The 17,407-nt window shown below is 33.1% G+C and overlaps 2 protein-coding genes across 3 annotated transcripts; one reads left to right on the top strand and one right to left on the bottom strand.

Annotated features, from left to right (window-relative positions):
• The first annotated feature begins 34 nt into the window (after positions 1-34).
• Positions 35-5,948, top strand: LOC8276952 (ultraviolet-B receptor UVR8). Its single transcript, XM_002525873.3, has 9 exons — positions 35-617; positions 877-1,157; positions 1,722-1,915; positions 2,020-2,067; positions 2,844-2,916; positions 3,162-3,333; positions 4,625-5,056; positions 5,140-5,331; positions 5,575-5,948. The coding sequence occupies exons 2-9, from the start codon at positions 899-901 to the stop codon at positions 5,639-5,641; spliced, it is 1,437 nt and encodes a 478-aa protein (XP_002525919.1). The 5' UTR covers positions 35-617; positions 877-898; the 3' UTR covers positions 5,642-5,948.
• A 1,710-nt stretch (positions 5,949-7,658) lies between these two features.
• Positions 7,659-17,140, bottom strand: LOC8276950 (agamous-like MADS-box protein FUL-L). Of its 2 annotated transcripts, XM_002525871.4 has the most exons (8): positions 16,361-17,137; positions 9,122-9,200; positions 8,926-8,990; positions 8,724-8,823; positions 8,579-8,620; positions 8,334-8,375; positions 8,110-8,234; positions 7,659-8,021 (listed from the first exon to the last, which is right to left on the bottom strand). In XM_002525871.4, the coding sequence occupies exons 1-8, from the start codon at positions 16,543-16,545 to the stop codon at positions 7,907-7,909; spliced, it is 753 nt and encodes a 250-aa protein (XP_002525917.2). In that variant the 5' UTR covers positions 16,546-17,137; the 3' UTR covers positions 7,659-7,906. The 2 variants fall into 2 exon arrangements, with proteins under 2 accessions (XP_002525917.2, XP_048230395.1); XM_048374438.1 differs by lacking the exon at positions 8,579-8,620 and having other exon boundaries at positions 16,361-17,140.
• Between the last annotated feature and the right edge of the window lie 267 nt (positions 17,141-17,407).

Genomic DNA, 17,407 nt, shown 5'->3' with positions numbered 1-17,407 from the left:
AATTTCTACTTGTATCTCAAAAGATGATGGAAGAGGGTCACCTTGGCAAAAAACTGGCTGAGGAATGACAAGGCCAATGTTACCATCCTCACCAATAATGCTATAAGACACCGAAGTAACACACATCCTTATGAGATCAATCCACCAGATGTTTGAAACCCAAAGCAAGCATCATATCAAATAGGAAATTTCACTCTAGCCTATGATAGGCTTTACTGATATCAGTTTTCAAAGCCGTTAATTTCATAAAGATCAGATATCATCGTATGGAGAGATTTTAAAGTATGAGAAAGAGACTTTGTCAAAAAAAAGAAAAAAAGGTATGAGAAAGAGAATCGTAGAAGAAAAGAACGTGGGTCTGTCCAAAAGATTCATGTGCTGTTCGGACATAGGCCCGATCCACCCGACCTAACGTCTGATCCAACTCCCAATTTCTTGGTAGTTAAAAAACTTGAACAGAGACAATATCGTTTTTTCCGCTTCATCTCTCATCATAAAAAATATTCACATGCTGACTACTTTCTTTTATAACTTTTTCTCCACAAATTCAATTCACTTGAAACTTCAAACCTTGTTTTTCTGATTCTCCAAAAGTTCACGAAAAAATAACAGAAAGGGTATTCTTTTTTCATTCTCATATTTATTTATGCATTTACGTTTCGATTCTCTATTCTTTTCTTGCCTCTCAATTTTCCCACCAACCAAACACACAAATATAACATGACCCATTTAAAAATTTGGCATCTTCTTGCTAAGATTTTTAATGGGTCAAAAAAAGAATCACAAATTTTGATTCGTTTAATAAATTTCATTTCCTTTTATCTGGCTTTTGTATGTTTGTGATTGCATTATGTTGTATACTTTTTTCTGTTTAAGGTACATATTAATAAGATTGTAAATGGATATTGATGAGATTATTGGTGAGACAACGACAAGGTCAATGAATCTGCCAACAAAGAGTGCAATTTATGTTTGGGGATATAACCATAATGGGCAAACAGGCAGGAAAGGGAAGGAGCAAGAATTGAGGATTCCAAAGCAGCTTTCTCCCGAGCTTTTTGGGTGCCCAGCTGGTGCTAATGCTCGTTGGTTAGATATAGCTTGTGGCCGTGAACACACTGCTGCTGTAGCCTCTGATGGATCTCTTTTCACTTGGGGTATGGTCCCTTTTTAACTCATTTGCTTTGGTTATTTAAATTTTGCATTCTTAACTGCTGTTTTTAGCATGTGATTTTGTTTGATATGATTGGTTTAAGATGGGAGAGTGTGAGATATGACGCTATAATGACCAAATATAATTTTGGTTGTTTCCATGAATTATAATTGATAATAGTCTTGAGCATAGTTTGATCATCATCTTTGATAATGGGTTGCTCTTTACCTGAGATTTGGTCATGATTTTGTTTAGTTTTGAAGTTTGATCAAACTATGACATGTATTTCCCTATGTTGTTGAGTTGACAACTCTAGACCCATTCATAATGATTTTGGTAGTTGTTACTCATTGTGCATGGCTTTTTGTTATGATTGCGGATTATGTTATAAGATGGCTACAGTGTTTTCTTTCTTTCACATTCTTTGACATCTACAAAAGCTAATATCTACCATACAGCTGTGAAAATTTGTTTTCTTATGAGATCATTGTATCATGCTTTTGGGTGCTTCTGCAACATCAAAACAATTAATGATGATTCGTTGGTGGTTGTGTTTTCTTAATGTCAGGTGCTAATGAATTTGGTCAACTGGGAGATGGCACTGAGGAGGGTAAGAAGTACCCAAAGAAAGTAAAGCAATTGGAAACTGAGTTCGTGAAATCTGTATCTTGTGGAGCACACTGTACTGCTGCAATTGCAGAACCTCGTGAAAATGATGGAACCATATCAACTAGTAGACTTTGGGTTTGGGGACAAAACCAAGTAATAATTCTTATGAATTATATGATTTATTTTGTATGTGGATATGGATTGGTCTTCTGCTTTCTGTTATCTTTTCAATTTGATGAGTTTTTCCATCATTTCAGGGATCAAATTATCCACGTTTATTCTCAGGGGCCTTTGCACTGAATACGGTATGTGATCATTTAGATTTTACATTTTTGAGTTTCAAACAACACAACCTATTCTGAAGCAAAATCTTATTTTAAATCAAATGAATTAAAATAATGAATAGTATGTCCTTAAATGATTGTATTAATCATAACGTCACTCAGTTATCTTTTCGAAACATAAAGGCCAAGTACATATTTATACCCTTGAACTTGTAACGATTAGTTAGTTTAACACTTGAGCTTTTCATTTAACTTAATAGGAACCTGAATTTTATTTTTTTAAAAACAAACACCTTTAACTTTCAATTTAACCTAACACACACTTGAACTTTATTTTTTGGTAATATTTAAACCCATTTGTGCAATACATGTGGACATATTAAATCAAGACACATGTCAAAAAATGTTAAAATATCACAAAGAAACAGGTTCAGGTGTCTATTAGGTTACATAAAAAACTAGTGTTATACTGACTGAATGACCAAAGTTCAGGGGCCTAAATATGCATTTGGCCAAACATAAAAATAAATTGTGGTTTTGTGGTTCTCACTAAGACAATGATTGGAACATGCAACATATGATCTCGGACTTCATCTCAATTCTTTTTGCATTACCTCATACTACTTAGCACTAAGAAGCATGTGAAGTTCACATTTCATGGACATCTGCCAGTCAAAGGAACACGCTGTACATGCATTTGTGTTATTTGAGAGTTTACTATCCACACTGAGTTATCTTCCAAATTTATTTTGCTTCCATAAAATTATGATTTTATATATTTATATACATTTTTTCAGATTATCTGTCAAGTGTCTTGTGGTGCAGTTCATGTAGTGGCTCTATCAGAGGATGGCCTATTGCAAGCTTGGGGTAAATGCATTTCTGGATGCATAATCTGTGTTTTTCTCCGTTTTATGGACTTTAATTAAGTAATATTGTCTCAACTTGATCAGTTCTTATTTGCCTTTCTTTGTGCTTTAATATTAATGCAGTGTCAGTAAAATCATTTGCTTATTTTTAACAAAATGGTGACTACGCATGTACAGTTGATCTAAAACAGGATCGTAGAACAATTTCTTTCATCTATTAATCAGATCTCATCATGCTTCTACTAGGCTACAATGAATATGGTCAGCTTGGCAGAGGTATCACCTGTGAAGGACTACAGGGGCCTCGTGTAATAAATGCTTATGCAAAATTTTTGGATGAAGCCCCTGAGCTCGTGAAGATTACCCGGGTGTCATGTGGGGAGTACCACACAGCTGCCATATCTGAAAAGGGCGAGGTGTAAGTTATTTGAAAGGACTTCTTACATGGAGATAACTATTAAATTTAATCATGAGAATTGTGGTTAATTGCATGACACATCTAACTCTCTTTGAAGGTTGGAAAATGTCTTTTTTTGGGAGTTTCACATCTTGTCAGGAGATGGAACGCAATGCAAATGCGATGCATTCTAATATGCAAGTCTCTTTTCCCTTTGTTTGTTTCCCCTGTTCTTAATATGGTGCCTAAGTTTTAACTGGTCTTTAATCTTGCAGTTAGCTGGATTTTGTGGTTTTATGTTTTAAGTTCTATCAATTTAATTTGTTTCTAAGGATCAGAACTTCATTTCTCCTTCATTAGTTTAACTATTGCATATCACCCGCCATTGATCGCAATAGGAACACTTGCGATACACCTAAGCATAAGATTCTCAAATATCAGTTTATTAGTGAAGTTTTGACTGGAAATTTACAGGATTTGTACTCATTATAAGGACTTCATATACAACCATCTGCAAACAGACATAAACATACGAGGTTTGGAACAGGGATAGGATACAATAGTTGGAAATTAAAATTGATATATAGAACTAGCCATATAGCTTTAGGACACAAGGGTTTGTTCTTTCATATTATGTGGCTTGTAACTGCATAAGATCATACACCAAAGAAAAGATGCAGAACCTGGCATCTTACTTATTTGGGTCGAAGGCCAAGCCAACACAATAGGCTTTGTGATGCAAAGAGCTGGTGTCCAACATGCGTAGTGGCCCCACTTGTTTGCTTTTCCCAACAATTATATTTTCTCCACATGTATGTTGATCTCCTAAAAAGGTTGTAAATCTAGAAGCCTGCCCTCCATTGGGGAAACACAAATTCTTCAACTGAAAGTGCTGCCTCATTGTTAAGGAGCATTACATGAATGTTGCTTAGCTTTCTACTAATTTTCTCTCCTTTGTTATCCATTCCATGCTCTGTTATTCTTCTTCCCTTATTTTAACACTTCATTTGGTTCATTTCTTATTCCTCTAATGCATTGTGAATAAAAGTCGGATAGTAGCTTTTGCTCCAAGAAGGCAAGAACAAGTACTCGTTAGCCCTTTGTTGCCTGCCATTTGTCTCTAACTTTGAGATTATTCATAAAAATAATCGTTTATATCCTGAAAGGCTATGTTGTTGAGAGGCCTTGGATTTTTTGTCATACGACCATGCTCAATAACAGGAATTATGGAATGAGTCCCTTAGAATATTCTTATTTTATCCATCTGCACTAATTTTTGATTACTGACAGTTCTTAGCTTTGTTCCTCACAGCTATACTTGGGGACTAGGAAGTACGGGCCAACTTGGGCATACTTCTCTTCAATCCGGGAATAAAGAGTTACTGCCTAGGCGAGTGGTCGCCCTTGATGGAATTCTGATAACAGATGTTGCATGTGGAGGTGTACACACTTGTGCTGTGACTCAGAAAGGAGCTCTTTATGCTTGGGGTGGTAGTCAGTTTGGGCAATTGGGCCTTGGCCCCCAAACTGGATCCTTTTCATTCATTCCCAGTGATACTGAATCATTTCTTCGGAATATCCCTGCTTTGGTTTTCCCAACTGGTGTGCAGCTTGTTGCTTGTGGCCATTCTCACACTCTTATCTGTTTGAGGGATGGAAGAATACATGGATGGGGTTATAATAGCTATGGGCAGGCAGCTAATGAGAAAACAACATATGCTTGGTATCCATCACCTGTTGACTGGTATGGTTTACCCAATGTTGTTCCATAGCCTCTTCATGCTTAGTTATGATGTCCAGAACGTTGATGGAAATGCCATATTGCAGGTGTGTAGGAGAAGTGAGGAAACTAGCAGCTGGTGGTGGCCATTCGGCAGTTCTGACTGATGCTTGTTCCTTGAAAGAATTGTGTGAGTTTAGACTTGCAGATAGTGTGACATTATCAAATGCTTCGGAAATTGAGGATGTTGCATCTAGAACTGGAGCAGATGCCTTAGCTCGCCTTTGTGGAAGATTGAGGTATTATTCTTTCTATTGTCGATGGATGTAATCTTTCGACATATTATTTAAGTTACTCTTTTAGACTGGCTGCCATTTTTTGGAGTTCGTAGTAAAATGTCGTCCTTTTCCTGTGAAGGTGTCATTATTATGTTCTTACATGATTTGGCTACTATCTTTAAGGAAAGCAAAGCAATTTGCTTTGACACCTTCTATCGATGCTTTAAGGATATAACTCACCAGTACAACCAACTCTATTTGCAGGGAGCATTTGCTTGATGGTAGTGAATTGGATTATGAAGATGATGAAATGGGAAGTGGGAAGAACTGAACAGTTGAACCTGGGTTTGGAGATTTCTGACCATTGTTTTAGTATGTAGTTTCTATGTACATATATTTAATGCAATCTGATCAAAACAGCAAATTTGATGAACTATATCCCTTTCAGATGAAATTGGGGAATCCCTGTATCCTATAAGATAAGATAGTCTTTGTATTAGTTTATTTGTCGTCTGCCACCTAGATGAAACATGTGTTGGCTGGTGGCTGTAAAATTAATCATCTTCTAGACGATGGATTTGTAATTGGATACCTGTTGAATAAATATAAGATTTAGCGACTAGGACATTTGCTGACTACTTCTTACTCTAGTTTGGTCCATTGGTGATCGGAGCAGTGTTTCAATATCTAGTGGGAGGCAAATCAAAATTATAGCTAAGATGCTAAGAGGTTAATAGCTAATGATTCCAATTGCTCACAGCCAGCGCCAGTAGCTAATATAACAGCCAATCCAAGGTTTTCTATTAGTCCTCTTCTGTAATAGGAACTCCCTGAAGGTCCTATCCTATAAGCAGAAGAAAATGAAGATCTAGAGCGAGTCTTCCTTGATGAGCATAAGGAGATAGAAGGAGCAAGGCTCTAATCTCCATTTTACCTATTGATTAGAACTAGGAATCCTAGAAGCTTCCACAGTTAAGCAAGGCACTGAAAGTGAAAGCTGTAAGCCAGTTGTTGAGGTGAGTTAAGGTCTTTCCGAGTTCGGGTCTTCTTGATTTCATGAGTTTAGGAGTTCACGAGCTAAGCCAGATAGCTATTCCTGACTTGAGAGTCCTGTTTTATTAAAAATTTGCTTATGAGTAAGAAAGCAATCAAAGGGATGCGCCTTACTAGGAGCTAAAGATAGCATTCCTTCTTCTCGAATCCATGGGGGATTTAAAGGTGGTCTGTCTTTCTTTGATGCATTTGTTTTAGCTGAGCTATATTGTTACTACAGAGTGGACAGCCTGATGCAGTTTCTTTTCTTTTTTCCTTTCTTTTTTGAGTTTGGGCGAGTATGAACTCTAGCATTCATTCTTGAAGTCTTACTACTAGGCTAAGGCACTAGATAATGCAGTTGTTTTCATGTGTAAGTGTCTTGCGGAAAGTGTTTTGCTACTGTGTTGAATGTTCAAATATTTATCTTATCCCATGAAAAGGAAATAAGTAGAAAGACAAAAAGAAAAGGTTTTCTACTTCAACCCTCAGTTTCTTTCCATTTTCAAATTGCTTAATACATGTTCTCATCCGTTACATTATACACAATACTAACATTGTAACTGTTCCCCTTGTCGTCGACTTCGATTTGATCATTCACTATCACTCGATCACTGCTGTTGCTGCTGCAAACTACTATCAACTTCTTATAATTTTCAGTTCTCACCTCAATTGTCATCATCGAAGTCATGGGAGCTGCCATCGTCGCTTACGTTACTATTATCGACAACTGAATTATTATTCTTGCTGTAAATCAGTCTTGTTATAATTAACTATACTGGAGTGTACTTTTGCTGTCAGAGCCGTGAAGTTGGCCTATACCAATTTGATTTTTTCAAATGAACCATAAAAGAAATTTGGGATAGAGACAAACCAGAATAGGAGAATAATCAATATTAAAATAATCATATATCTTCGTATTTAAAGAACCATTAGAATCAGAACCGCCATAGATAACTCAAGGTGGTCAAGGCATTAGCATAAGTGGAGAACAAGAGATGCATGTTTGATTTCTCTTTCCCACAAAAGAACTTGTGTTGCATCCTGCATTTAAGCGAGAGACTAAGACAATGCGATGCTAGGCTAGTTTTTCCAGAATTCATCAATTTACCAGTCGGGTCCACTGTCCAGAAGAACAGCTGAGCTATGTTAAGTAGGATTGTCAATTGAAAAGCAACAAAAGAAAAAGATCAATTAACATGATCTTCTTTTGAATTGGTTAAGATATACACAAATGGATCAGCGGCTTCATGTCCATAGCTGAAATAATGAAGTCCCATCTTGATTATGGAATGATGACGAGTTGTGGTCATGGATAGTTCAAAACAAGGCCATTTGATTATAGGTAGATATAAGATGTCAATCCTAGCTGTTCTGAAGTTTGAAAAGTGCATATATGCCGAGGCAAAAAGTACATTCTTATGCAGAAGCAACTTTTATTACCGCAGTTATAATACATGATACATTTATGGCAACAGGAGGGAACTAAGTGATACTCTTCCACTTTGATTTTCCACTTAGTTTACTCGCACAGCTGCACCTCACGTAAATTCTTGTCAAATCTCTACTCATTGACAAGATGGCGAAGCATCCATGGGGGCATCTGCATTGTATTAGGCTGAGCATGAGCTGTAGACTCCTCATTTTCGTTCAAAAACTCTCTTGTCTGAGGATTGCCACTGCGCCATTCATCAAGAAAATATATAAGGTCAGAACAGTAGAATATGAGCTTTCTTATTAAGTCTATCGAGGACAGTGAAATGATACCATGTTGTTGGAGAAGGAAGTGATAGCATTGGCTGTGGTGGGAAGAAGGCCGCGGCATTCTGGCTGAGATTTTGTTGCTCCCACTGCTCACGTTCACGAGTCAGTGTTTTCTCATTTTCCTTGAGCTATTAAATTTTATTGCCAATTCATGAGATGTTATCAGATGCAATGTTAGGTATATAGTATTGAAAAGAAAAGGCATAGCAATTAGAGGTGCCCTTTACCTGTTTGGCTAGCATGTTGTTCTGCTCATGCAATGATCTTTCCTGTAATCAACTTTCTGTGTCAGAAGGCATATTGTACTAAGAGTGTTGAGTTAGTCTTGTACTGATATACATTGTGCATGTGAAACTGATTAGCCTGAACCCATATGCCTATAGCTATAAATCTCCATTTTAGTTGTCAAAATCTCCATGAATCAAATCCGTTTAAGCACATTCCCGCACTACAAGCAAGAAAAAAAACTTACGTTCTTCTGCAGGGCTGCAAGAGATTCATGATAGAGTTGGTTCTGCAAAATGTCATGTTATATTAACAAAGTAGAGCATTAATTATTATGCCCAACTGACCATCTTTATCGATAAAACTTTTAAAACAGGATTTACTGTGTTCACCTTTCTTGATCGCACGCGCTTAAGAGCAGTATCAATCTGTTGCTCTAAGTGTTGGAGCTCTCTTAGACTCATCGGACCCAAATCTTTTCCTGCAAAGTTCCTGCTTAATCAACGTAACCAGCCATTAGGCTATGCAAAACAAGTTATACATTAATAGCACACACATTGTTCTAAGTGATTTATAGAGCCATGTTATTAGTACCTTAGGCTTCTTTCTAAGATCTCAATCCTAGCCACGAGCTTAGGGTATTCCAAACACCAGGTTCCCTACATGAGCATTTGTAAAATATGCATTCACCGACAGATTAGGAACATGAAATTTTAAAGCGTATCCAAAACCCAGAAGGCTGAACACTACATATTTCTGTGAAGTAAGACAGAACAACAAAGCAATGTACCTGTTTTTCGGAATCATTGGGAACAGCTTGTTTTTCTGCAGATGCACACCTCTCATATCTATCCAGGATTGCTTCCATACTGTCACAAAAGGGAAAGATTCTAGAATAAGCGCCCAGCCCACCAACACATGAGCAGCTAGCTGTAAGGTGAAGTCAGTAGCATCTGGCTATCTGCCAGAACTAATTAACAAGATAAGCTACCTCCCCAATAAAAATGCACAAAGGTAATGCAAAATACTGGGAAACCCCTTATCCAAGATAAGCATAACCTGAGTAGCACATGATTGTTGACATGTATTTCGTTGATGGAAAATGAAGAGGATCCTTAACAGGGAGACAAATTATCTATCCCATGATTCTAGAAAATGCTCCTCTTCCTTTAAAAAGATCTTCCTATGAATAAAACAGAAAAGAAGAGAATACAAAAGGAGATGATCCTGATGTACTTTGTCATCTTCTATACGCTGTAGGAATTTATTTAAAGGTTGCATCTTATTATGCATAAGAAGCAAATGTATGTGAAGCTATTCTTAGCAAATGAGCAGCTATATTGTAATAATATTTAAAGAAGGAAGAATGATTCTTCTTTTATATGTAAATAAATTGCAAAAGGATTTCCCTTTTTCTTTTCTTTTTCTAAGATTTAGTGTTGAATGCATTAATCATATCCTAGTTGGTTAACTCTAATGAAATGGCTTATGTAGTTTGATTAGACACTTAACCTTGCCATGTGAGCAGCCAATCATTTTAGAACTTCCAAGTCATCTTTGGTAGTAATTATGTCCTAGAATTAGTTATTAAAAAATTAAATCAAATAATTAATATATATACATATATATTTATTAAGGATGTAAAAAAAATGTAAATATTAGGAGTTCTAATTTATATTTTTCTATATGGACAGCTAAAGGCCACTATAATTGAAAAGCTAGAAAGTCCAGAAATCCAAAATATTGATGTCATTAAATTTTTTGTTACAATAAATAATTTTAATTGTTTTAAAATAAATAAATAAATAAAATTACTTAATCATGTAAAATATAATTTAATATAGTATTTATAAATGTTATAATATTACTGTGAATATTAATTTAATATTATGTTACTCCATTACACTATTATGGTTAATTTAATTGGATTTTCCTAACAATCCTTCACCTCTTTTTTCTTTTTCTTCTTTTTTTTTTCTTATCGGTCCATTTTTTGCCTTAATCAGATCCTAACTAATAACCATCTTAACCACCTTTAACAATTAAACACAAAAAAAAAAAAAAAAAATACAATGACATAAGAATTTTTAAAAGATCAGAAGAAATTCATTCCTAAATATCAAAATCCATATAGAATATATTGTAAAAATTATAATTTTATTAATATTTCGAGATATAGCTTATATAGTTTGATAGGATTGATTCGTGATGATATTATTAAGAAAAAAATAAAAAAAATGATGAAGAATTAATGGATTTATTAACTTGTTAATTTTAAACAATAAGAAAAAAGAAAAAGAAAAAAGGGAACAATCCTGATAATCTCTACGTATCAAAAAAATGAAGCAGAACAAGGAGGAGGAAGAAGAGGGGTAAGGTTCATGGATTTGATTAACTTGCTCAAATTATAGAGAAAGAAAGAAGAAAAAGGAAGATGAGGAAAGAAGGAAATAAAGAAAGAAGAAAATAATGGAAGATGACGTGGAAGTCTTAAGGGTTCGTACAATCATTATCCATAATACAAATATTATTAACATTAATAATAATAAGAAAAGTAATGGCAGAATGATTTATCTCATTAGCAAGTACGATCAAACTGTTATATCAATTACTAACTCCAGAGCTTCCTAAAAGAAATTTAAGACCCAAAATCGAGTTAAATTTTTCAAGTTTATAATGATAATAATAATTAGGGTTAGAGCGCAAAACTCGAAGATTTCGTATCGTACTAAAAACCAAACTAAAAGTATTTAAAATTGAAAATATTCCCTGACTGTTTTATTTTTTTTTCGAATCAAATCGTACTAAAAGTATTTTGGTATAATTCTGAATCTCATTAGTTCTTTATACTGAAAATTGTACCGAACCATTTCATATTATTTCAAACGGGAACTACCGATTTAAATTTTTATTTATTTGTTTATATCTATATTATTTTATAACCAAATATAAATCCAACAATTCTATTCTAATAAAATATAAGTTCATTGACTCAAATCTAAAATAGAAACACTAAGTTTTGTATTTTATAACGATATTAACTATTTCTAAATTTTATCTCAATTCTTTTAGTAAAGTTTCAAGTTCATATTATTATTATTCATTTAATTAAAACACATAGGACCTAAATTCCTTTTCAAATCTTAATAATGGAAAATTCATTTTGATATCAAATAGATTAACTTATTAACTTATGATGATGTAGTGCCAATATGATACTTATTATGTTTATAAAATAATTTTTGTTAGTAATGTTTTTAGAGGGATCAGATGAAATGTAATTATCAATTAAACAATGAAATATTACAAATATTTAGGTGGATTGTGATAATTAAATATACATATTTATTTACTATATAATTTTTTTTTGCAGTTTAGTGAATTATAAACAAAACTCTATATTATGTAGTTGTTGAATACAAGTATAATATAATTATAGAATTTTTTTATTTTTATATATTTTAAATTAATTTCATTCCAATTCATTAAGCTAAAAAAAATATCTTAAATTATTTAGATTTTTTTTTAAAATTTCTATTATCCCATGGCGTACAGAATTATCCTATTAAATACAAATTTCTCTATTGAAATTGAGAATTTTATGCTTTGAAGATTCAATTTTAAAAAGTGTGATGGTAAATAACTAAAGTTATTTGCTAGTGTTGGTAGCTGCACCATTACCAGCCAGTCATAACCCCAAATACATAGGCACAAGGATGCAGTGGCTGAGCCATAAATTTCTTGAGGGGTCAAATAAAATGTAATTATATCTTTTATTTTTATATTGTGTTGTTTTTAGAAAGTGAATATAAACCTAATGAAAATCAAACAGAAAACAACTAGAAACCAACTATAAATTAAACATAAATCAACCGAGACCAATCAAAAAGTCAAAAGAAATCAATCCACCATATTTTTAAAATATTAAAAAAATAATTTTATAAAAATAATGGATAAAAAACTACATCAACTAGGCAAAAGACGAATAAAAAATAATGGCTGTGTAGTAATAATCTAATCAATATCATTTAGCACTTATACATTTATCATATGTCTACTCCTATACACTGAAGGCAAGGCAAGGCAAGCTTAAAACACTATCTTATAGTTCCAGGAAATTATAATATTTTTTATATTTTTTCTTTTACAGCTCAAGATATGTATTTTACTCTCTCATAACTTATTGAGGCATATTTTTCTAATATCATCACTAATTAATTACCTAATGGTTAATGTTTTTTATTTTGTAATTGCTTGTCTTATATTTCAGCTGACATCTTCTCAATTGCTAACAATAGTAAGACTAATTGAATAAAACTTGTATCTTTAATTTTACTTAGCACATTCTAGATTACTAAATATAAAAAAATTATAAATGTCTGAAACTATATGATACTTTTTCGGTATTTTCTCATAATTTTTTTAGTCATTTAAGCTATAAAATAACATGGAAAACTAGAGACAAGCAAGAAAACTTATTGAGAAGTGATGGAATTAGTAAGTTGGACTATTCTTTTTCCGTAATCAATCACCTATCATGTTCTGAGGAAAACAGCTTCAAAATTAAGATGACAAGGAAACCTTGACAAGTTCTGAATTTTCATTTGCAGAAAGAATTCTCACAAGTTTGAGCTATTAGATATGTGATCTACATTGTAATTAAGGGCATTTATATCTCTTTTAATAATCAAAACTTATTTGCCATCCAATAAGGATGGAAACTGTTTATATATGAAGAAAATGGTGAAGCAAAGTTCACAATTACAGAAATGATAAGCTTAAGCAAACCAAAGACAATTTTGGAGAGTTTGCTAATTTGTTTCCCAGAGCTGGATTAAGAGCTTTTGTTGGTTTTCATATCATTATTCCTATTTCCAGAATTGCATTCCCAGTAATCTACTTCCAGTCCCATAAATTTGTAAACCAAATATGGCCTAATTGTTATTGTACCAAAAAGAAAGAAAAAAAAGTGTGGGACTTTTAAGAACTGTATTATAAATAATAAGGTTTTCAAAACAATCTAATGGTTTGATAGAATATCTTTCAAATAGATAACTCAGAGAGATCATTATACAGAAATATCATAATCAAAAGGGAATAAGTCTATGCATGCATGAACCTGTTTTAAGTTTAATTTACAAAAGCTAGTTTTAAGAAAAAGTTTGAGTTTTTCCCATTAATTAATGTCAAATGAACTAAATTTGATTCAGTCTTCATACGTGTACTAGTGTTTTCCTTTAGCTTTGTTCTATTTTTGGTGGCACTTAGCTCTAATTTAAATCCTCCTAGTCATATTCCTTAATAAGTACATAAGAAAACCCGACATACTGTAAGTACACTTTCATGATAAAAGATTTGTACCCAAACCATAGGCTAGATTGCATAAAAACAGAAAATGTAAAACGACACGACATGATACAGAGATACGAGATTTTTAAAAAAATTAGAAAACGAAACGACAAAAAAATATTTATATATATACACGATTATTTAAGATTTTTTATTATATTACTGTTTACTTATCATAAATACAAAATACAATTAATGCAATTAATATAATCAGTAATGTTGGCAATGTAATTACTATATACCACAAGAAAAGTAATGTATAAAAAATATATACATATATAAATAATTAATAATAAGGAAAAGATAAAATCATCTATAAATAGAAAGTAAAATAAATAAAAAATTTCAAAATAGAAAATCCAATTAAATGAAAATATTTTTCTAAAAAGATTTCTTAAAATTTTTAAAGTACATAATAATATAAAAATAATAAAAAATATATATTTTGAAGTCCGAATTGAAGAATTTCAATGTCTAAAAGTATCCGAAATGAAAGCCCTTTTAGAGTTTCCGTACTTCATAGGCTATAGGGCTCTAATTTCCCTATGCAAAATTCCTACTTCCACCACCAATTGTCGCCTATCTAAACTCAAAACTAGGCCACTCCTTTTGCCTCTTACGCCTTGTCGTTTGTCAAGGAATCAAAAGGACATAAAACAAGGAAGATCTCCTACCTTCCTAATTCTTCATGGGTTAATTTCTCAAAACCCTATTGGCTGTTGTTTTCCATAGAATACACGCCACATCATCTTTCACAATATTTAGCACGCACTGATATCTTTCCCTTCTTCTTCTTCTTCTTCTTGTCTTTTCTGCATTTTGTGTGAGCTGAGCAGCCATGCCCTTAGTAAAATCAAAGCAATCATTCTCATGCCCATTATTTCTTTTGACTTTCGAGAAAGCTTAAAAAAGGAAATGTTTAATCAGTTCTCTTCCTTTCACAAAGCCATGAAGGTGTAATACTTAAGTTATTGTCCAACCTCTATGAAATTTACACAGCTATAAATAGTTAATTGGAGGTTCATCACCAAGAACCAGTTTGCATCATGACTTATTTATCGGAATCTTACACGTTTGCTTCCATGATCACATGCTCAGGCGTTCTTTCTTAAATCTATGGCAGCTTATCGTACTGTGTCCCAACACATGCATGCAAGAAGATTGGCATTTCTGGCTAGTCCTTTTCTTACTTATTTAACTACAAGATCTTTACTAATGTACTTGGCTTTAGAGGTTTCTCCTTCCTTAGTTCTTTCTTTGATTTCCAACCATTCACATATCAATTCTAGACTTAAAAGGAGTTGATTCTTTCCAAACTCTACAGAATCCCCACTAATTAAGAAGTTGATTCAAAATTTTGTCTTAGCATTCTTCTGAAGATTTTTTTTTGGTTGGTTTGACAACAAAATGTTGTTTCTTTTACTCTCTTTTTATTCGGTTTTCTCTCTTACCATAAATTTACTGTCCAAATAGTTTTTATAGGTTAAGGAAGACAACAAATGTAACAAAAAGAAGAAACATCCTTGATGAAATAGCAAGCTCATTAGCTTAGACATGTCATTTTGATGAAGAAGAAAACCTCACTAATTAAATGACCCTTGAGATTATTTACATGTATCTTCATATATTGTTCAATGAAACCTATAGAGTTACTTACAAATCTTGTTAGCCCTAACTACATTTCAAAGATCTGATGACAAGATTGCCACTTTTAATTTCCATGATCTTCTCCTAAAAAGCCTTTAAATAAAAACTACCGAAAAAGAAAAGGAAAAAAAAAAGACTAAGGCAAGTAGGCAAATTGACCCAACACTAGTGACAAACATCCTTAAACTTGGCACTAACAGTTGTAAGTTTCGTTTAAATAATGGCCTAAATATCGTCTCGTGGGAAGATCTTTGTGGAAATCGTAAATAACTACCTTAAACACACATATCATTGAGTGGGCATGCTAACAACAATGAATCCCAATGTCCTAGATTACAAAATCAGATGCAGGAAAATGCACCATGCCCCATGCCTTGACACAAAGCTCTAGATAGCATTTAGTAGGACCATGCTACTGAATTCCTATCTACAGCAAGTTTTGATTTTGGTAACAAGTCCAAGCTACCATGCCAAAACACCCACCCACCCTCGTAAACATAGACAATTAAGTCCTATTTTCTCTGAGCTAATTCATTACTTAACAGCACAGCTATAGCTAGGAAATTGATCATGTACAGTGACATTTTACGCCTTAAGCTAAACATTTACGTAATTGAAACATCCCAGTACTGCTTCTCAACTGATTAATTGATGCCAGTGTACTAGTGTCTAGATACAGCTTTGGAGAAAAACAAAACTGATCATATGGCCTAGAAAAAGGAAGGGAAGATGAATCTGAATAGCTATATATTTTTGTACAAGAAAGAAATAAATCCAGTCCCTATAGAAAAGTAAACACATGACACATGTCTAAATTCATGACATTAAGGTTCTGTTAGTACACATGTACTAAAACTCACTTTTGTTCGTTTGTGTTTTATCAAGAAAAGAGAAGCAAGCTTAAAATGAACGGATATGGATGATTATAACCGAAAAATCTATAACCCACATCATAAAAACATATTTATACATATAAAATAAAACATGCAATAAAAATAAGAAAAAAAATGTAGAGAGGTGAGGTGAAGTATACCTGGAATCAGTTGAGTATTCAAAGAGTTTTCCTTTAGTAGAGAAAACAATCAAAGCAACTTCAGCATCACAAAGAACTGAAATCTCATGAGCTTTCTTGAGAAGACCAGTTCTTCTCTTAGAGAAGGTGACTTGTCTACTGATCTTGTTTTCGATCCGCTTAAGTTGAACCCTACCTCTACCCATTCCCACTCTTTTCCTTGAATTTTTGATGCTATATAGCAAGTAAAAGAACCCAATTAAAGAAAAACATAAGCAAGAAGATAAGAACCCTACTTTGCTAAATTTGGAGGTTCATTTCAAGAAAAGCAAAAAGAAAGATATATAACAAGAAAAAGGGTACCAAAAAAAAAAAAAAAACAAAGAAAGAAATGAGAAGGAGAAGGAAATGGTAAGGTATTATAGGAGAGTTTCTATATTAGTGATTGGTGAGGTTTTCTTGTTATTGTATGAAAGGAAGCAAAGGTCTTTGGTCTCTGGTGTGTATATATGGGAAAAGCAAAGAATAGGGAAAGGAGTGAGTTGAGTCTTTTGGTCTTTGGTCTTTCTGTTGTTTTTTGGTTTTTTGGTTTAAAATTTAAAGAAGAAAGGGCTGGTTTGGTAAAATGGGTATGTGATGGTTTTTGAAAACAATAAATGGTATAGAAGGAATTTGCTGTCTAATATTGATTGGAGGAAGGGGCTCAGCTGAGGAGAAGTTTGTTAAGAGTAAGGATTAGACCACACAGACAGAGGCATAAGAATGGGTGTCCGTACATATATCATGTCAGGGGACTGTGATGATGAAATGGGGAAAACTCTGGAGCAGAGATTGGTCTTTATATCGTCTCATCCGTGTATATGGTGACGGCGCTTCTGCTCTTATATATATATATATATATATATATATATATATATATATAATCCTCTCAATTTTTAACATTTTGATAAAATTAATTAATTTTTTTAAATTTATAAAATTATATTCAAACTATATATGTTATTCAAAAAAACTAGCATTTCAAAAAAAGCCCTTTTAATTTATACTTTTACGACTAATATTTTGTTT

Source organism: Ricinus communis, chromosome 5 (assembly GCF_019578655.1).
Source record: "Ricinus communis isolate WT05 ecotype wild-type chromosome 5, ASM1957865v1, whole genome shotgun sequence".
NCBI lineage: Eukaryota > Viridiplantae > Streptophyta > Magnoliopsida > Malpighiales > Euphorbiaceae > Ricinus > Ricinus communis.
This window is presented reverse-complemented; position numbering and strand designations above follow the sequence as displayed.

Coding starts and splice junctions, on each gene's coding strand:
- LOC8276952 (XM_002525873.3), top strand. CDS start 899: ATGGATATTGATGAGATTATTGGTGAGACAACGACAAGGTCAATGAAT. Junction 5,057..5,139: donor TATCCATCACCTGTTGACTG/GTATGGTTTACC, acceptor GCCATATTGCAG/GTGTGTAGGAGAAGTGAGGA. Junction 5,332..5,574: donor CGCCTTTGTGGAAGATTGAG/GTATTATTCTTT, acceptor CTCTATTTGCAG/GGAGCATTTGCTTGATGGTA.
- LOC8276950 (XM_002525871.4), bottom strand. CDS start 16,545: ATGGGTAGAGGTAGGGTTCAACTTAAGCGGATCGAAAACAAGATCAGT. Junction 8,621..8,723: donor AGCGCGTGCGATCAAGAAAG/GTGAACACAGTA, acceptor GACATTTTGCAG/AACCAACTCTATCATGAATC. Junction 8,022..8,109: donor CTTCCTTCTCCAACAACATG/GTATCATTTCAC, acceptor TGAATGGCGCAG/TGGCAATCCTCAGACAAGAG.